General features: G+C 41.7%; 1 protein-coding gene across 2 annotated transcripts in view; it reads left to right on the forward strand.

Moving 5' to 3' along the window:
* COL19A1 (collagen type XIX alpha 1 chain) overlaps window positions 1-21798 on the forward strand; it is a 2464374-nt gene that overhangs the window by 328577 nt on the left and 2113999 nt on the right. For both annotated transcript variants that reach the window (XM_078648013.1, XM_078648014.1), the window contains exons 5-6: window positions 15340-15463; window positions 19667-19942. In XM_078648013.1, coding sequence (XP_078504139.1) covers window positions 15340-15463; window positions 19667-19942 — 400 coding nt within the window. The remainder of the gene's footprint in view (window positions 1-15339; window positions 15464-19666; window positions 19943-21798) is intronic.

Raw genomic sequence — 21798 nt, forward strand, 5'->3', positions numbered from 1 at the left:
CAACGAAAGATCTTAGTGGAAGAGTACCCACTCTGAATTGGTGATATAATTTCCTATCACCGGTTTTCGTGATCAGATTCCAGTAGGCTTCTGATTTCGTTACAAACTTATGGTTGAAGAAGATACCTGTGAGGTACTGCCCACCATTGACAGAGTCTTCTTAGTGATCATATCCCAGCAGAACACTTTATAGTCATTTTATTGGCAAATGTGTTCCCTATAGGGCCATCCCACAGGTGACTAAGCCCAATTCGTACAGATTACCCTTGATCTTCTGCAGTCGTTTGATTTTTGAGGATGAGTCAGCTTTCCGGACGTGCATTAGTGCATTAGCATAGGGTGCCAGTTCTGGAGTAGTCCAGAGCCTCCTCCAATAGGCTAGGGGTCTAAATCCTGCAACCTCATCAAAGGAAGTACAACCTAGGTCTAAAAGCAAAGGCTTGGCGGGTGTTTGATTGTGGGAGGGCAGTCGAAGATCTCAGAAACTTATTTTGCGCTTGAACTAGAACCCTTGTTGACTGGGAAACGATCAGTTAATTCACCCTGCTGCCCCCACCTTACTTGAGCATAATTTGCCTCATGCAATTTAATAATAAAACTAAGGATTTCTAGGGGCATCCTGGCCTCCTTTAATGAGTCCCACAGCTTATGACGAGGTACTAGGTCAAATGCTGATTTTAAATCAGCAAATGCTGCATAGAGGGTTCCCCCTGCTAAAATCACTGTAGTCCAATAAATCATCGTAAATCTAAAGACTTGATCAATGGTGCTGACGTGTGTCGAAAACCCGCTTGATACGTAGATAATACATTCTGATCTACTATCCATTCATTCACTCTACCTAGCACAAGTCTCGCAACTATTTTTTGTAAAGTATCAATAAGGCTTATCGGCCTATAGTTGCTTTTTAATTCACTAATATGGACCACTTTTATTTTGGTGCCCCTGCCTATTTTCTGTCCCAGTTCGACCCTGATGAAGTAGGTTGTTGTTAAAACTACCTCCTATAATAAAGTGATAACTCTTAGGGAGTTTTTTTCTGCCTCCTATCCTGTACCATCACTTGCACTGTTTGCTTTCCTGTGTGTGTACTAGGAGACATCAGCTGCATTCTGTGTGCTTTGCATGAAAGATATTTTTGCATTGCAAAATAGCTCATTTTTATCTCCACTTTTAAGGTCAACTCTTACTTGTTTCTATTTTTAATCTTCTAGTTTAGCATTTGTTAATTTCCTATTAATTATGTAACGTGATTTATTCATTAATTTCGTTGTTTGAACATTGCAGGAATTTTTATTATAATGTTACTGTTTTGTGGTATAATTCATGGAAGAGAAATAGTCTGCTGCTAATAAACGGGTGTAGAAAAGCACAGCTCTTACCCATTCTTTCATCTCTAACACTCACCCTCATTGGACATTCCTGAATACTCCTTAGTTTGAGGATTCGTAATTGTGTTTTGAGACCTATTGTGACGTCAGTTATGTGATTGCCTCTTTAAAGGTCCCTCCAGTGAAGAGAACAACCTGCCTAGTCCTACATCTCTAACCATCAAGAGAAGGAACTGTTCCTTTGCTTGGTGGTCTCGGTGATGGATTCTTGGGTTTTGAGACATATTGCAGCAATTTTCAAGCCACTTTCTTTTTTTTTAGAACGCATCATCCTAAAACCTAATTCAGCCCTATAATATTATGTTTTGGACACATTTCTTAGCTTTTGTTGCTTTCTCGAATTCACACTCTCACACTTGCTATATTTGTTCAGATATACACCCCAAAACACTTAAGTTTACTTTTATCCCCAAATATTCTACAATTAAAATGTACCGAGCAGGAACAGTCATAATGACTGTGTGTTCCGCGGTTGACTTAAAGCCGTCTGGACTCCAACAGGCTGCAAAATAGGCATAAATTAAACAAAGCTGCAACATAGAAAATACATTTTTATATGTCCAGTATCGGCAAGGCTGCTTGTGTTGTCCTTTATTTTCTTGACATAGCCGAGCCATCTTCTCATTATCTGGCAATGTACGTGGGGTCAAAAGAGAAATTAAGCTACATTTTTTGTATTTTACTTTTGAAATACATTCGGAATCGTTACATTGGATCCCAATTAATTTTCCAGACTTCTCTTTTTCGCTCATTAAACGAACTTGGATAAAATAAGTGTCAGGACTTTCAAAGCTCACATTGACCCTAATGAAGTATTCATGGAATGTATTTTATAATTTAAAAAGGAGGTAGGTTTTAGATGTGGCCTATGCAATGATGCATAATGTAGTTATGCGCAAAAGACTCCGGGAAGGCACATTAAAGCTATGCCGCTGTCTCAGTGCAGCATTCGGGGCAGCCTTCTGGGATCTGCATTTATTCTTATCATAAGCAGTTCAGTTTCTCAGATGTAGAAATATGTTCCCTGATGGCTGTGCACCCAACTTTTGCACTGTGATCCGAAGTTCTAATAGAAGTGGATGCTCGAAGGAAAAATTATACTGCAGCAGGAATTTTAAAATTGTTATTTTAATTTAAAATGATCCATTTCAGAATAATTTTTCTGACCATTCACCTTTCTCTCTCAAGCCACATTATAAATATTACGGGTCAATGCCATCAAGCACTAAGAGAAAGGTTGCAAAATGTGTAATCAACCATTTCATCACATCTTTCAATTTCTCTGCAAGTCAAGAAGGGGTCATGTGTGCTTAGCATGTAAATAACTTAGCTTTTTTTTATTTTTTAGGTTATTTAATGCTCCTGCTTTAACTGATTCAGCAGATGTTTGCAAGTTTGATTGTGTATTTCCTTCCTCCTAGAGTACTGCTCAAAATAGCAACTAATATCAGTTGCAGGATTGTTTGATGAGGTAATGACTATAAGCAGTTGGTATTTCCTTTCACTGCTATTTCTACTGAGTGGGTGTTGGGGTGAGTCTGGGCATGGGCTTTTGGGGTTAAGATCGCCGAGAGGTTCACTTAGGTCAGCATAGGAAATGAGCACATACCTTTTACCTGCAGGCACACAGATCAATTTGTAATCCCCAAAGGACTGTATACATTTATAAATTAACGTAGTGTTGAATGGCATTGTGAATATGGGCATTTCCATAAGAAGCAGACCATAACACTGGGCAATAACGCTGTCTGAGCCTTAATATTCAGTTCTCCATGGGCACAGTCTCTAAAAGAGGTAGCAAAGTGTGAAAAAATTTAGTTTTGTAGCTCAGATCAAATCACGTCTTCCTTATCAAACCCCTTATAGAGTTTCACATTGCAAATGACTTAACATGTGCATTTAACGCTACAGATAGCTGAAATAGTGTAGGTCTTGTGCCTTATCCATTTTGACCATTTGTGGACTGTATTAGGTATGGTGGGTGTGATTAACGAGTTGTGTTTTGGGAAAACAACAATTAACTATATGGCGAGATGTGTCTCTTTTTACGAATTACATAGTAAAAGACATATTTGAAAAGTGTTGCTGACACGAAATGTGCCACTCAAAATTAGCACTGGAACATTATACATTACACCTAGTACAGTAAACAAGCTTGACAACCAAAACCACCGCACAGTCTTCCTGTATCTATCGATTTGACTCTTTATTACCTGAAAAGAAACCCGGGAACTGTAGCTCATAGCAGAAAAAGATTACTGAGCAACTGCTGTGCTTAACAAGTAGGGCTCGGTTTTCTCATTATTAATTGATCTCTCTTTCCATTTCCCTGATGAATGTAGAATGACTTTCACTTGCAAACGCCAAAAGATTCAGTGGTAAATTCATCACCAGCCACGTGCGGTGTACTTGAGTTTACCTTTTTAGCCCTGGTCATCAAATTATTTGAACATGACAGGTGACGGTATATGTCAGCTGGAAAAGAAATGTCTTGCCATAAACTCTGAGCATCTCTCACTTTAGACTCAGGAAATGGAACTTGGATCATCTTTCCATTCCTGGAACATGTTCAGCAAGTCAGGAGCCCCATTGATACTTGTAAATACGGAAGTTAATCATAGCACACACACTCCTGTTTTCTGTGGGAGAACTGGCTGGGGGGTCTTTAGAATTAAAAATAGAAGCTTCTCTTTCCATTACTATAAAATGATAAGTATTAAGTTGCCATGCTAAATATGGAAGACGAGGGAATTGCGCAACATATAACAAAATGATAAAGCTTAATGGCATTCTGATATTGGCTGAAAATAACTTAAAAAACCTTCAGACCTAAAAAATATATTTATAAATGGACCAAATTCTAGATGTTGAAGAAGCAGACATAAATTATTTGTAGCCGATAGACAATTTTTAGACTGCATCCTTGTCAGGTCTGGGTGGAGGATGAGGGGGCAGACAAACTTGCATGCTATTTCCACAAAATTCTATATACATTTTACAAAACTCCACTTTTGCACTGAAATGTGGCTTTCAGTATCTATTGTGACTTTTTCACACAAGCATGCTCTTTGGGTAAAATGAGTTTTGCAACAGAGCAAAGGGAAACTGGTTCATGGAAAAAATCTCTTGCCAAGATATTTCCTGCACAAACGAACCACTTGCATTAAAAAATTATTTAAAGTTGCATAATGCAAAATTTCAAGTATTTTTTCGCAAAAAACAAAATTTATGAACTATGCAATGTTACCAGCATAATTCAAATTCCTTTTGGGCCTAATGGGGACTGTGACTAGGACTTTATAGCTGTCAAAAAATAATGCAGGTGTCCTAAGGAAAGTTCATGGAAAACAGAAACCTCCCACAGCGCAGAAGGGCACATGCTCACTTGATTTCAATTTTCAGTAGTTATATATACCTTGAAAATGTGGGACCTCATGGTCCTTCTGACTTTCTTGCAGGAGCTATCAGAAAAGTTGCCAAAGTGATAACTGGGTTATGGCAGCAAAGCATTCATAGTGACATTGCTTTTTGATCCCTTAATGTCAGCTCTTCCTATTTTTGTGAAGCAGAATTCGCCAAGCATTGCATACTTCACTTACTGAAAGGGAACGTTTGCCTTTGTAAGAAAGGTTTATTTCACCCCACTGGTTATGTCTTGTTGCAATATTAATCCTGCTTAGTATGAGAGAGTCATACGATTCAAACTTTCGCTGAATATGATTGTCTTAGGAGCCAATGGGGCGAAGCTACCATCTGAGGGAATAAGACTGAATAACACTAATAAGTAATCCCTCCAAGGGATATCACCTCCATGTGCCTTGCACACCGTGGACCTCTGCCTACAGCTATGCAGATCCACATGATGGCTTGGTCAAGCAATAGCAGTGGCACTGGGAGGCAAGTTGGATGATGAGTTTAGGTAGAGCCTCTGGGGTTTCTTACCATGGGCTTCAATGTGCTTTGGTTGGTGACATCCCATGCCCTCTGATTGGTGGTTCCTTAGAAACTGCGCCATCTGGGTGACCGTTGGTCCTCGTCATCTGGCCAGTTGCTAGCCTGGGCTGTCTGGTTGATGGCTGGCCTGACCATCTAGACTGCTGTGTCCTGGGCATTCTGGTAGGTGGCTGGTGGACTATATGGCCAGAGGCACTGCCGGCATGTCTAACTCCATTGTGCTCATCCTTGGTCTCCCAAGCCCCACCTTTGTGCAGAATGTTTGTTGTGGATAAATGGTTTGCTTGGGGCTGAAAGGGTGCCTGGGTCTTAACCCTCCTTGCTACCAGGCCAGAACTCCAGGAAGATGAAAATCAATTATGGGCTAATCGGCTGTGGTGGCAGTCTCAGTCCCTTCCCACGGTAGAAGGGTAGGGTAGCTCCAGACCACCGAGGAGGAAGAAAATGAGGAGGACCTTCTGGGTGCAGAGCTGAGACAAGACCTCTGTGATGGATAGACTGTGGCCTGAGCTCAAGGCACTGGTTGCTCCAGTGTGACACGCTTGGCTAAATCCTTGGTAGAACAGAGTGAAGCCCTTCAAAAATGCCTGGGCCTGACTCCAGGCACTGACCATTGATATTCCAAGCACATCCATATCCTAGATAGATTACCATTCACATCCTCAAGCAGGGCAGAAATCTCTGACTAGAATTCCAGTGAGAGCTCCTGCAGGCCAGGGCTTCATTTAGCGGCCTACAGTGTCATGAAGTACCCAGGACAAGGTTTTGCAGTACTGTGGTGGTTTTACCTCTTGGAAAAGGGTTGGCCGCTCTGACTGGCTGCCTAGTCACAGCTCTGGTAAGTCTTGGGTGCAGGACCATAAGCAGACACTGACCTTGGTTTGCTATCTCAAACTACACAGGATACCTATCTGCAGACCTGGGAGGCTTTATCTCCTTGAGTGGGGAGGAAAGCTGTGCCCTTGCCCCAAGCAGAGCTCCAGCATTTTTCTGGGCTCTATTTGCTGCCCCACAGTGTTATAACATGGCTTTGATGGGGTTCTGTTAGTGCAGGGAGTTTGCCACTGCTCCAGCAAGCTGAAAACTCTGCCTGGGTGCCTGTGTGTAGTGCACCTCCTTTTTGCCAGACCTCCATTTGCCAGTATGCTGTCTAAAAATGTTTCAGTGCTAGATTCTGCAGGCTTCCCATCTTTGGACGAGGTTGAAAAGCTCTGACAAGATCCGGGGTCCGATGTCTAAAAGACCCAGGGTGTAGGCCCCTGGGACTCAGCCCCATTTGCCAGTCTGCTCTGTCCCAAAGTGCCTGGAAACTGGTTCCATAGGGACAGGAGGCGTGATGGAATGATTGGGCTGGTGGTTAGAGTATAAGGAGGCCCATGCCTCACCGGGGATCAGTTTACAGTTGCCAGCATGTGTTTTTCCCTCATGCCTGGCTGGTCTCCTGGTGCAAGACTCAACTCTCCTTTTAAGACAAAGTATGACCTGATGGCATGTCCTCTGAATCTGGTCATTTGATTGCCTGCGCCATATGAATGCATGGTGCACCCTGATAGTGAGGCTACTCTGGAAATTCAGATGAGGGCTCATTAGAAGCTTCAAGTCCAGTCAGTGGTCGGATACATTTGCTTGAATGTTCCCCTGTGTCACCTAATATGCACTGATTACAAGGAAGGCTAGCGATCTTCCTCTCCATTATGAGAGACTGAGTGCCCAGAACCTGTTTGCCATTCGGTCACACTCCATAGGTACTGCAAGGGCCTCAGCAAGCCCGTGCCAGGTCTCTAGGGGCACAGTACCAAGTCAACTTCCAGCACTCTCACAAGAGCCTTTCTGGAGAGCATACAAGAGTGTGAAGCAGACATCCGGCAGCGTAGCGCGCTCAGAGTCAGGCTACCCACAGCCATACTCTGATCAATTAGGCATACTTTGCCCATTTAGGGATGGACTGTGGCTACCCCTGGCTCTAGTTTCAAGCAAAGAGCTTCAACCCTGCCTTGGGACCATCTGACGTAAGGGTGTGCCATTCAGGGAGGCTCCCCATCAAGTAGAGAGAAGGCTAAGCATCCTGGCAGCACAACAGAGTGGCTGGTGATGAGTGGTGTTAACCCTGAATGCGCTAGCCCAGTACACCTCTGACAGCCCTGGCTCAGTATGCCACACTCTTGTCCTTTATCCATCCTGCACATTTCCATTGCAGATTATAACTACCATTACATTGTGTGTCCCTGCTGCTGATGCTAGTACAGAAGCAGGATATGTATGTCTCACTCAGGCAGTTCCTTGACCAGCCTCTCCTTTCTGTTGTCCTGGAGCATGTTTAGCCTCTAGTGCCCATGCTATTGGCCTGTCTGCACAGCCCCTGCAGGCATAATGGCCTCCAGGTTCCCAATGGGTGTGAATGTCTGTCCTGGACAGGTATGCAACAACCCCCACCTTTTCTTCCTTCAGGCGCAGCTACCTAGTTAAGCTTGCCAATATTACACCATGCACATATAAGTAAGAGCAAAACTATGAATGGCTCACTGTGACCCATATTTATCACTTTTTCACACAGAGCATAGCAGCAAGGGTGCCTGCGTTGTAGGCAGGATTGCTTAAGTGGAGGAAGGAGCACCTTCCGGCACAGAAACAATCCTCAGAGGCATTTTCCTCTTTCTACGTGTGCCGCAGAATGCAGCACACGTAGAAAGAGGAAACAAATGAGGAGAACTTAAGATATTTCTCTTTGTTACGCCTCACTTGTAGAGGTGTAGCATTTTGCCGCATTCTCAGATCAACACACAAATGGTTAATCTGGGAATGCACCAAAATCTTCTGCTTGGAAACACCCATGCTCCAACCATGCAATGCTTCCCTGGGGCAGAGTAATGCAAGGCAGTGGTTTGCGCTGCCTTGTGTTACTTCAGAGTTATCAAGCCATTCTGGGCCACACAGGGTGGCCTTGCATGGCTTGATAAATCTCACTTAGGTTTGCGTCGTTCTTGCACCCCCTTGAATGGCGCAAGGGTGACTCAAAATCTTGATAAATCTAGCCCTAAGTTTGCAGTTTGCTCCATCTATTACTTAAATATTAGTTATAATTATAGCGCTAGTACATACAAACTCTAACCTCCCATTATGCATGCATTTATCAGCCCAAAGCACATCCTGGCTCGTCTGGCTGTTTTGGTGACTCTATTCTTAGACTGAGCTATGTCCTTGTGATGGCGACAATACATTCAGATGTCTGCCCTATTTAGTTGGTACTTTCTGTGCTTACCATGGTGACCACAGGCAGCAGAGAATCAGGGTTTGATTGCTACCTGTGAACCAGCTACCACATCCAAGGATGGCAGCTGGCACACAAATTACCCACTTTCGATGAGTGGAGGTGTTAATCAAAAATAGCAACGCAAGCCCCCTTCAAGCCCTGTATTTTAAATAAACACACTTTAGATTCTTACACAAGGATCTATTGGAGGTCAAGTCTGATGCTAGTAGCCACTGTATTTCCAGATCCAATAGAATATATTAAAGATGTTGCAGTTAAAAAGCTACTTTTCCGCTCTCCACACCAGCGGGTTCCAACTGCCATCTTGCAGACTTTGGTCTCTTATCTAAGACAAAGGTATTGTGCCAGGGCCCTGGTGCAAAAGTGCCCCACAATACCTTCTGGTCAGTCATACTTTCTATGCTTCATCTTCTGACTACAACCTAAAATCAGATGTGGTGACCTGCTGAATGTTACACATTACTAAATGGAGTCAAAGAAATTGACCATGGTTCCCTCAGTAACGTTGAGTAAAATGGGAATTGGAGAATCAAATCTTCACCCTGCAGTGGACAGAGAAAATTCTGTGTGCAGATGACCTACTCCCCAACATCTCTTAGTGGGCTCAAACCCTTCTGATGGAGCTTCGCTCTTTGACAGTGTTAAGTAGGTAATGGTTCCTGGAGCACTTGGATCAGGTCTTTTCAAAGCCAGGGAGCTTGGGAGCGCAGCAGAAAGCGTGTGGCAAATTCCATCTAACACACAAAGCATACACAAGACTGAGAGATTTTAATTACCATAAGGAAAAGTTGAAAAGACTTAGAAGAAAAAGTTGGGGTGGTAACTGGTTTACAAATTGGTTACTACCCGTAGTAAAAGATTACCCTTTATGAATCATTTCAGGTGGCCTCAGGTAAGTAGACGTTTGTCCCGGGGACCACTACATGCTGCCTCTGATTGTCATTCCATCAATGTGAAAATATGGTACATTGCAAGCCTTCAACCCTGCATTATTCTTTTTGTGATACAGCTGATCAATTATCAGTCTCTTTACAACATATAGAGCATTTTATAAACTAGTTGATGTGCAATTTGCGCATCATGGTTTGCAAACTGAACTTTATCCATGGGGTTCAATGCCTCTTCCTGACCTGCAAGAACAAACTATTCCGGGCCCTGTCTGACAGAGTCTGTCTGCCTTTTGCAATTTCTATTCCAAAGGGAAAATTAAAGAGGCTCATAAAGACATAGAACTCAGTGGTACCTGGAAGAGACCCAGCAAACCAGTCACCCCAGGATATTTGTCTGAGTGGAAATTGTGGATAAACCTTACATGCATTGAAACCATTGTGGGATGTCAGAAATGCTTTTCTGAACATTTGGAGACATTTAGAGCATGTTCAAATAAGTTCCCTTAAAGATGGGATGTAGCAAAATTCATCATTAGAAGACTGGACTAAAATGGCAATGTTGCCTGAAAAATAAGATAAACCTTTAGCTACATTTTTAGTGTTAACACCATGTGAGGGTACTGCAGGACTGAGAAAAACCTTTATCTTATTTTGTGGTACTCTGATTGGCTATAACTTTCAAACTTGCTCTACTGAAGTGTTTCCAGGAAGGTAAAACATTTGCCCAGGACATCCACTAACCCTTCCAAACAAAGCTTCATTGCAGCCAGGCATAAAGTGTACCTTGGACACAGTCTTCCATAATGTTTAACTGGGGTGATCAAACCATTTGTGTCTAGGTATGCTCATTAACTGGTCAGCTTTAGAGGGTATACCTACACAAAATGAGGGAGAGAAAAGGTATTGAAGAGGAGGGCTCATCATCCTAAATTGATAGCTATACACAAATTCAAGGCCCCACTCTGCCAAGTGGGTTGACCTCCGTTTGGGAAAAGCGACTGCTTTTGTATAAGAGATCCCTCAGCCACCTGGGTTGCTCCTTGGTGGCATGCTTCATCATTGGGTTCCTTCCCATTCCGCTACCTTTTCAACATCTCTCCTATCTAAATGTACATGAAAGATGCTCCAATGGAGCAGTACCTGTACATTCCGTCAGGAGCTTGTTTCCCTCAAATGCAGCCAGAAAATGAATAATCTCAGCACATCATGCATAAAGTAAGATATGGTAGTATGGTATAGTCAGTCAGTGGCATTCGTCCAACAGCAATCTGAAAAGATTTAGCAATGTGCAATGTTTTTATTATTTGTTCTTCATTTACTGAGGTTAAAACCATAAAATACGATTGACAAAGAAACAAAATGCTGTTTTTGGTACAGCTATTTTCCCATATGGCTTGACAGGGCAACACACAGACAGATACATATTAATAGGAGATCAAAGGAGTTCCAGGTGACAATGTTAAGCGCATATTCGTATATAACCTAGCAAATTACGAACCCATCTGGTGTTCTGCCAAATATTTGGAACCGCATTTGACATCACAGTACAAGAGTCCTCCAGCCACGTTGCAAGTAACATTTGCTTCAAATAGCTTTAACAAAGGGAGCCTTAGGCTAGAATGAATAATACCGTGGTATCCTATAACACCATTATCCGAGAATTCAAACTTAGAGTTCCGACTTGTTTTGCATTTCTGACAAGTGAACTAAAATGTTTTTGGGAAATACTAGTGAACCAACATCTTTGCTTCAAATACAAAAACAGTAGATCTCTATCTTCGGTTCGGTATAGAGTTTTTAGTAAATTCTTAAAGGAATTGAAATGCAATTTTGGCACGGTCTCAAATTGCTAATAGATATTCCTGAAATGTACACTGCCAATATGTAGCATGTCATTTGGAAATGTTGAGATTTTATGCAACTCATTTGCACTTACGATGTGCATTTCTTGCACATTTGACCTGCGAACAAACTGTGACATGGAAAAATAGATTATTGACAAGTCATATATTCTATGTATGCAGGGTTGCAGAACCATTTGATCTCAAAATTTTAGAGCGTCGAACACTGACCAACACTACCAATGGTCACTAGTTTTCACTAAAAATAGAATAAAACATTCTAGCCGAATGTATTAAGCCTGAGCACTATTGGTTCTATTTACATGGCCGTGGTAGAAAGATAAAATGGTGATTGGAGCACACGTATATTTAAAGCAGGTTTATGGAGGTGGCAAAGTATGACAAGAATGTTTGAGCATATTTGCTCTATGGTGTTTTGTTGTGGTGGTGATGTGTTCTGATTTCTTTAATCTTGCTGCGTTTTTGTGCGGCATTGTTACCATGTAAAGTTGTTGTGCTGTACTGTGGTTGTTGCATTGCATTCCGTTTTGACTGTTCTGCCTTGTCATTTTTTTAATTGTGTTGTTGTGCAGATCTGTGGATGCTATTGTTAATTTCTGTTGTTTATTTTAGGTATGGCAAGAAATAGTACTACGTTTTTAGCCATTCCTTTAAAGTTCCTGTGACAAGCAGCTATTTACTAATGTCTAAGGTGGTAAAATAGCACTGCTCCAACTCTTCAACAATTTAAGACACTAGACAGCCCAAAGCAGTGGCAGAGAATGTGTCTTAAATTAGCACTCGCTGTGCTTACTTTATGTGATAACGGCCCTCGCTATCCAACAAAATAATTTACCTGAAGTTGGATGTATTTATTGCATTGGCCTGAACAAACTAGTACAATTTGTACCAAACACACAGTTTAAAATCGTTCAAGCCGTCCATAAAGCTGCAGTTTCCCTTTTACTTAATTCAATACATGCACAAAACATCAGACGTTTGAAATATAGGACTGTTCTGGACATATATAGCCTTAACTTTAGGGATTTTCGGGAGGTTTACATTGCTTATGGGATGAAAGGAGTATTTTAACATTTCTCTGAGTTGAACACATACTAATCCCCACATGCAATTGTCATTAATGTTGAGGGTGGATCTAATTACAGGGCACAGAAATTGAGAGACCATATAACTCCAGTGCTGCTGCCCTCTTTACATTTACTTCCTGTTAAAGCTTGCATCCTCTTTAAATCTTTGTGTCTGTCACACAGAACTATCTTCTCTTTATCGAGCTGGTTTGAGATTCCATCTCAGTCGTCATTAGCCAACGAGGGGCATATTATCAAGGAACAGCGTTAAAATTATTGCTGCTTTAGCGGCAGGAAACTACAGCTAAAACGGCGATAATGGACTTGATAATATGCCGTAGAGAATTCCAATAGAAGCCCATGTTAACACCAGAACATGGGCTTCTATTGGAACTCTAAAGGAGTGAAATTCCTTGCCCTTACATCTTAGGCAGATTGTGGAACTCCATTGTGGCGGAGCTTAATATATGGTTGTTCAGAACACATTTCTAGCTGTTCTTCTGTTGGTTCATCTGGTTGAGTTAGCTTTTCGCACCAAGATACCACTCTGAGGTAAATGCAGCACTTTACAAAACACCTAAACTAAACTACACATGCTCTTCATTAAACATTCACCTCAGCTCCCGATCCTAGTAAATGAGAAGTGTTCAGTTGAATATTACACAATAAAACTGTTGTCAACAAAGCAAACATTGAGTTTTTCAAGACAAAATGTAAGGTATTGATTTTTATGAAACAGGGGGAATAGACTAGTTCATCGGTCATCTTCCAAAGGGAAATCTTCTTTTTTGAAAAAGAGTGAATCGTTCCGAAGGGGATTTTTTATTGGAGAGGATGGCTAGGTTTGATGGTAAAATATCCCAACATGCACTGGGATTACCTGTCATTTGGACTTTGATAAATTATATTTCAGATCCTTTTTTGCAGATAGTGGGTATGGGTCGAATGGCAGAATTTAGGACAGGTGAAAGAGTGGAAGGAAATCACCATGCCTACAGAGCCCTGTTGTTTTAGCGACCCCTTTATAAAACAATAGAGGTTTTCCAGAAAAAACATTATCTAGATCCTGGACTAACTGGCAATATGGCAAACCTGTTTGACATCTTCTAAGGTAAAAATTAAGTCCAACTCTTTTGAATGGTACTGTTTGCTGCAATATTTGCCATATATTTTATTACTATTACTCATTTGATTTACGATAATCGTTGAGAGCCAGAGCCGAAATAGAGGCACTGTGGAGAAACCACTTTGTTAGAGAACCCTGCCTGACCCAGTACACCTCCTTCGGCCCCCCCACCTCTTCCTGGTTTGGAAAACAGGACTTTTCATCTTGCAGAAGTGTTTTACACTAGGTTTTGCAGACAGAAACCGGGCCTTTTATGAGTAAACTATTTTGAACACCTATACATTTTCTTTCCTCCTGCAGGCACTGTTTTGTTGACTCATTTTGCAATTGTAATTTCAAACTGCACAGTGTAAAGTGGAACTATGTCTTTTGTGACTGGTCTGTTCTCATTGAAGATCAGTACTTTTTCAATGGTTTTCTCTTCCTGCAAGTATTTGGACACACATTGTTTTACCAGATTTGAGAGGGGTGTAGCATTTCTGAGTGTGCTCTTCAGTGCTGTGTTGAATTTGGACAGGGCAGCCACTCACCTTCCTCTCAATTTTTCGTCTTGCTGACCCTAACACACCATTTGTGAGTCTAGACTCCTCCTTCCCTACACTGGTCTCTTTGAACTTTCCTCCCAAAGAGTGAACCCTGAATGTCCAGGTAAAGGGCGACTTCCAAAGGCAACTACACTGTCCAGGCCCATAAGTGTCAGGGAGGGTTGGTACCAGAACATTCACATTTTTTCACTATCATAGTCTCCCGTGAACTGCTTGCTCCTATTTAGACTCTATAAAATCCCCCTGACGGCTTAATCGTGCCTCCAGTGGGGTGAGCCTTTGTCCCTTCTGGGTAGACTCCATATAGCACTGTCTCCCTTAGTTCTTTAACTCCGCCTTCAACAGCTTGTGTTTATTCACACTACTGTACGAGCCCTTATGGACCTTATGACACACCAAAAGTATTTTTTTACCGATTGATACTGGCCACCGTTAAAGATGGAATTGCCTGCTTGTGTGACTAATTCTATTCTCACACACTTTGCAACTTCCCATGCTTTTGTGTGGTGACCTTCAAACACTGTGCTTTTGGCGTATCATCAAACAGAATACCTCGCCTAACACTCCCTATGTAGGCCAAACTACAAACTGCCAATATTTCCAACCATGCACTCAAAAGGGTGCTAATGGATCTGGTGCAAATCGGAGTGCTTCACAGCTTCACCAAAGATATGCGGTGCTATGCAATTCGACGACCCAGAAAGCATTTTGTGCCATACAGGAGGTAGGTAAATACAATATATATATATCAATGAAATCCAATCCAATACAACGCAGTAAATCATAGCTAAGAACAAAAACAAAAAAATCTTATATTTCAGATTATGAACTTGTGCTTGTAATATTTGACTACCTTACCCTTGAGGATGACATTTCTGAAATGTCTGTCTTTTAATTATTTTCATTCATGACTTTATTTTAATTAAAAAGTGAGTACAACATGGAAAAGAACACAGGATCTGTAGAAATACTTGATCAATTACACATTCCATCCAAATGTACAAAACAACAATTCAGGATTTTATCTTAAAAGAAAAAACGTCTCTTTTGAAATCAGAATATAAACGTGCTGTTATAAGTACTGGGTACTGAGAGTTTTGTTCACCAACATCCTTAGTTACAAAAGTATTACTTTCAAGTAAGTTGTCTACTAAAAGCTGATTGTCATTTGGTTGAGCATCGTTGGCAAGTCTAAAAGAGTTATATTTCACAAACTGTTTGTTTCCTCTTTAGACAGGTATTCCCAGGGGGAGTTCCTGAAGAATACTCGGTAGTAGCCACATTCCGTGTAAGGCGAAATACAAAAAAGGAGCGGTGGTACTTATGGCAAACTGTGAGCCTCAATGGTAGCCCGAAGGTGAGATTACCAATTTGTTTTCTGAACAACAATGTCATCTAGATGAACGATCATGACAAACTTATTTTGAATATTCACATTTTACATGATTTGAAGCCAGAGAGTAATTCCAGATCAGTACCCTTACATTACTCAATTCAGTTCCTTTTTTTATCAAATGCAGTTATCAGCACTTTTAATTTGTTGCATGCGTTCCCTCTACCAAATAACAGTTTAATTTCAATTAGTATTTGTTATGAGAGGTACTACAAAAAATGAACAATACAAGTTGTAATTTGTTAAAAATGTTACAGGAGCTTCATTTGATTTGATCTTACCTCATGACACCACTCTAATAGTTAACATGTATGTGCTTCTAATAGTATGGAAGACATCGTTATGAACGTGATATGCAAAACAGATATGAGCAGGGCAGTCTAAAGTCTTGATGTAAATTAAAAATGATCCAGAAAAGGCAAAATACTAAAAACAAACCTGAAAATCCCAGGTTAACGAAGCTTAATGTTTTCGGAATTTCCTATATGAGCAAAACTATTTTCGGTGGAACATTTTCGAGGAATTTATCATATTTAACAAAATAAACCCTAGGAGGGTAGACAGTTAAACAGATAAGGAGAAAAAAGGGACAGAAGAATAGTGGGAGCGACGGGAGGGGTAGATATATTGCGATATAGATGGGGTAGAAGTGGTAGGGCATGGATTGGAGTAGAGATATGTCCAGGAGTAGCTGGACTTCAATATATGCAGGGTTCGACTCTGTCCTGGTTTTCAGAGATGGTCGACTAAAGACATAGGGAGGCACGTTTTTATGTGTTTTATGGGTAGTATTGCGGGTCGCTGGCCTGAGAGCTCTTGACTGGCACAGAGAATGGGGGGCCCCCTCCATGTACTTTGCAGGGGGGCCCCCTCAAGTTTTGTTACGCCACTGGGTTCGAGGTACTAGTGCATAGAAAAAAAAGCAGTACTAAGGAAATAGGGAGAGGTAGAAATATTATCGCCTAGGTGGTAAGTACTAGGGGCCTTATTTATGAAGGTCTTGCGCCACCTGTGCGTCACTTTTAAAATGGGAAAAAGTGACGCACCGGTGGCGCAAGGCCTTCATAAATGAGGGCCTAGGGATACAGGAGGAGTTGACTTACAAGGGAATAGGAGGGATTACATCTCTAGGCAGGGCAGCAATACTAAGGAATAGGTAGGGATAGATGAACAAATCAGGATATATACAACATTAAATAGAGACCTTGAAACACTGGAGCATGGAAAATATTTGCAACCCAGCAAGATGAAACAGATGTCTGAGCTGCCTGGCATTAATGCTTCATAGTGTTTTCCACTTTATTAAAAAAAGGAAACATCTATATCCAATTTTTGGCATTTGTCATACAAGGCACATCCATTTCCTATACATTTTCTTCTGGCATGCACCAATACAGGAGAAACAAGTCTGAAGGATAAATGACTTCGATCAGGCTTCTCCAACGAGTAGCTCATGAGCTCTCCAGCTACCTGTAAGGAGCTCTCTTCTGTGCAGTCCAGTCTACCAAATTAGCTTTTCCTTGGTAAATTAATAGATGTATCCCAGAATTGAAAAGTGTGTACTGAGACTAATATGTGGGCATTTTCTCATAAAATGAAATGATTGATGATGATGAAATGATTACGCAGTTGTATAGCGCACAACTACCCGTAGGCATCTCGGCGCTTGTACGAATACCGCCGAGGAACCCTTCCTGGCCTTTCCCTGTGAGGAGCCCACTCCTGGGCACCCCCAAGGTGAAGTCAGGCATCCTCAGCGTTGTTGGGGCCGTTGTAGAGATTAAGCAAGCTATTGCCCAGAGGTGCAGAGTGGGACTCATGATTAGAATAGGCACCGAGGCGAGAATTATCAGGTCTGAGGAAATTGAGCCCAAGACCCGCCGAGGTGGGAATTGAACCCTGGTCCCAGCCAGACCACTGCATCAGGGTCTGCCGCTCTAACCATCGAGCCACACTTCTCTACATTAGCTGATGTTTAAAGGCAAATGGTTGAGTTACCACAATATATATATATTTTTTTATATTTCTTTTTATTGAATAAAAACAAAACAAGGCATATACAATATCCAAGGTTGGGGAGACTCTAAGAGGGTAGAGTTATGTCATCCATCATTACAATACACATCACAGTATTGGGGAAAGGGGGGAGGAAAGGGAAGCATCAGAAACAATAGCAATAAAGGGTCAGGGGGAAAGCAAGACATCAGGTATCAAAGGCACAGGCGGATCACATATATCTCCTCTATACCGGTTCCAGGGGCCCCAAATCTTATGCCATTTTCGGGGGTGACCCCGAGCCAAGTACACTGTTTTCTCTCTGAATATGCACCAATCCATGTTTTCCACTCAAACATCAAGTGTAGGAGGCCTTGGGGATCCCCATAATTGTGCAATGTTCCTTTTAGCTACCATGGCACCTAGGGTCACCCACTGAGTCTGTGCCACATTATTATCAGTGGGCTGCCAAACATTTAATAGGCAACGTCTGGGTTCCGGCAAGAGTGCCACACCCGTGACCTCCTGCATCGTTTCATGGACCCTTTTCCAATAAGCCAATACCTCCTGACATTCCCAGATGATATGGAGGAACGTCCCCAGCTGACCACAACATCGACGACACAGACCCTCCTCCGAAAAGCCCATACGGACCAATCGGGGACCCGTGGCGTATATTCTATGCAATATTTTGAGCTGGACTAATCTCAATCGTGCAGGAATCGCCACCTCTTTCGGTGAAGAAACCGCCGACTGCCAGTCCTCATCATCAAGCTCAAGGCCACCACTGGTCCATTGGTCACGCAGATGCAAAAGAAGGTCCGCCCTTTGATTAATCAGTGTCTTATACACTAGGGAAATAGTACTGTCAGGCATATGGCCATCCAAAATACGATCCTCTAAAGGGGTAGACACCGGTATCGCCTCTCCCTCCGGGAAGACAGACGTCAACGCATGCCTAATCTGAACATATCGAAAATACTCCGAGTTTCCCAATTCAAACTCAGCCTGGAGATCTGCAAACGATTTCACCCATCCCTTCACCCACAGGTCTCCAACTTTGGAAATGCCAATAAGATCCCATTTATCAAACCCTTTAGTGTTCCAGATCTTGCCAAATTTGTCAGATCCAAAAAGCGGGGTAGCCAAAGTCAGACGGTCTTTCCATCCTAACGAATTAGTTGCGTCACGCCAGATCTTCACGGCCGACCAAAATATATTTAAAGCTGATATGAGGAATATATCATGCTAGTTAGGAGACAAATTACTGCCATCTCACTGTACAGATCAACTATTCATTCACCCTAGCAGTGGGGAATATTTTAGTAAGAGTCACCTTAAATAAGGATGACCAGGTGGGTAGTTTCAAATAAGAAAACAACTAATTTTAAGACAGAAAATGAATCAGGGTTGTGTTTAGAAAATGTCCTTTTCTGCCTACTCTCTAACATCTCATATCATATGTCTCAAACATTTGTTTGAAACAAGCATCTGAGCAAATTGCTAGCCTGAGGACTTCATACACCACAACGTTGCCCTCTGAAACAAGCTGCCTAAATGTTACCCTTTCTCTCCACTTGCTTCCTTTTCCTAAATAGAGTCTTCAGTTTGTTAAGCCTCATAATCTGGTTTCCTCAAGCGCCCTGGATTTTTTTAAATAGGATAGGACCAGCATTGTAGTATAGCTTGAATCTCTCCAAGCCTGTCCTGACTCTCCAGTGAGAGGATCCAAAAGTGTTTTGGGTACTTTTTGATTCGAAATGAAGGATATTAATAATCACCCTTTTAATATGATAATTTTTATTTACATCAATAATATCTCTACTATCCTGCTCCATACATGTACCTTGTCAATTTGTTCATGTCTTTAGTAGTTCTCTTTGATCAAGACACTTCAATAACTGTAAACAGTCAGAAATTGACATGAACAGTTAAAGCTGGCAGTAAATATACGATATGCTGTGTTAAATGTAGCTAACCAGTCATTGCTGTCTTTACCGCGTAGCATCAATAACTAGCATATACTGCGAAAGTCCATTTTGTGTGTCTGTTTAGCTTTGTAATATTCAGAAGTCAGAGGAAAACATTTTAACATTTTTGTTTTCAGGTATTATTATTATTTAGAACTTCTTTTTTTAATCTAATATTTAAAAATGTCTTCATACTTTGCAGGTGTCCATCATAGTAGATGGTGCGAAAAGAGTAGTTGAATTTGCGGCAAGAGATGACCATGGGAACCCTTTGCAGTACACGTTTAAAAGTCGCGAACTCCACCCCGTATTTGATCGACAGTGGCATAAGCTTGGCCTCAGTGTACAATCCAATATCATCTCACTTTACATGGACTGCAACCTAGTCGAGAGGAGGCAGACTGATAAAAAGCAGACAATTGACGTTCAAGGGAGAACAACCATTGTGTCGCAAGTTTCAGATGGAAAACCTGTGGATGTGAGTACAGAATATAAACAGCATGTTCGGAATGGAGAAAAGCTTGTTTAAAAAGGGATGTGTTGCAAGTTGCGACGATTTCTGGGGTATCTGTCCAGTGCATATTTAAGTGTATAAGCATTTATTCAGAGCTTGGTTTCTTAAAGATAGCTGCCTCTTGGAGATGGAGATCTGTCATTATTTGGGGTGATTGTTTGATGACAAACTAAACTAAAGAGCACATGGGGGGAAATGTTACACTAGCCCATTAGTAATGAAATCAGTCTCTAGACCCGATCACAGATATGGTGGCTACACCATGGAAAACCCTTTCACATGTTCTTATTCTCACTCTGGAGAGGACCGAAGCCTTTGTTAGTGGCACCAGATCAGGATCCCACTTGGATTCTTGCTTAGCACGCATTTGTTATCTTGTCTACCACCTCCCTCTGCTTAGCCTTTACTGATTTGTGCAATGTTTCAATTGTGTCTGATTATTTATCAGTCAACTGGAAGCAATCACCCTTTGTTCCATTGTAGATAAACCCTTTTACGGATCCGAAGGACCTTAGCAACATGCTGCTATCTCTCTTCTTCCTTTCATTTGTAAGGTTTTTGAAAAAATATCAGTTCCCAACCTTCTGATTTTCTTGAGCCTTACAGTTCTTACATTCAGCCCAATCATGCCTCCAACAGCTCCGCAGCACTGCTTCGGCTCTCAGCCATTTCCAGAATGCTTAGGATGATGGTTGACCAAGAGTGCATGGCTGATCTCATCCTCCTTGACGCATCGGAGGCATTCAATACTGTTTTTCACCTTATTCGACTCAATCCTCTCCCTATTGCTGGCATTCATGGATCGGCTGTAGCCTGATTCAACTCTATTCTTTCCATGCATAAGCTAGCTTTATATCTCTCTCTACTGCACCTCTGACAAGGTTTATGTTGCGATTTTTGCAAGGCTTCTAAGGGGCTCAAGTGGAGCCCCACTTAAGGTCATGAAATGTCAGGTTTTAAAAGTATACCTATGCAGAAGAGCAGTCAAAGGCCTACACCCGGGAAGAACATGCACAGACAAGGTAAGGGCAGGGGAGGCAGAGAAAGCAAGGTAACCCTAATGTGGATAACTAGGGAAAAGGAACCAATTATGGAAAATCTATTGGGTTACCACTAGGATTGTGTACAAGTGAAACTCAATGCTGAATAGTGTGGTCCTCCTTCATCGCAGGTGCTGGTGGTGTCTGCATTACACATCTGATGTCGATTAGACTTATAGATGTCACCCTGCAACTCTATAGATAGGAGGCAGCTGAAGAAATTCTGTTTATGGACCCTAGGGTACAAATAAGCCCCTATTGATCCAAATAGAGGCCCAGTCGAAATTCCTATGAAAATGGCATTATCACAATATTTGCAATACGGCACTTAAGACTACATGGAACATAATACAAAGAGTTGGCAGGACCAAAACCCTTTAACAAGGAAATACACTTATACACAGGTGAAGACAAAATAGGAGTCTTACCAGACACAAAGAGCTCAAGAGGAGTACAAGGCAAGCAGCAAAGAGAAAACTGCGATATGTAAACACGCACAACTGGACTGAAAAAACGGGAGTGCGAGCATCGAACTAATATGACAAAAGGGCAAAGCTAGAGATTGAATGGGAAGAGAAAACACTAGAAAATCAATACCTGTATCAAATATTCAAGAGCAAGGCATTGTGGAAAAAAGGGAGGAGAAACAAGGTAGGATAAGCACAAGAATACTAGGACATGTAGTAAGCAAGAGAGACTGCTACTGTAAGGGAAATTGAGACTCTAAAAGGAGAAACACAGACAGAGGAAACATAAGACAAAGATGGAAAAACAAAGTGA

Source organism: Lissotriton helveticus, chromosome 6 (assembly GCF_964261635.1).
Source record: "Lissotriton helveticus chromosome 6, aLisHel1.1, whole genome shotgun sequence".
Taxonomy (NCBI): domain Eukaryota; kingdom Metazoa; phylum Chordata; class Amphibia; order Caudata; family Salamandridae; genus Lissotriton; species Lissotriton helveticus.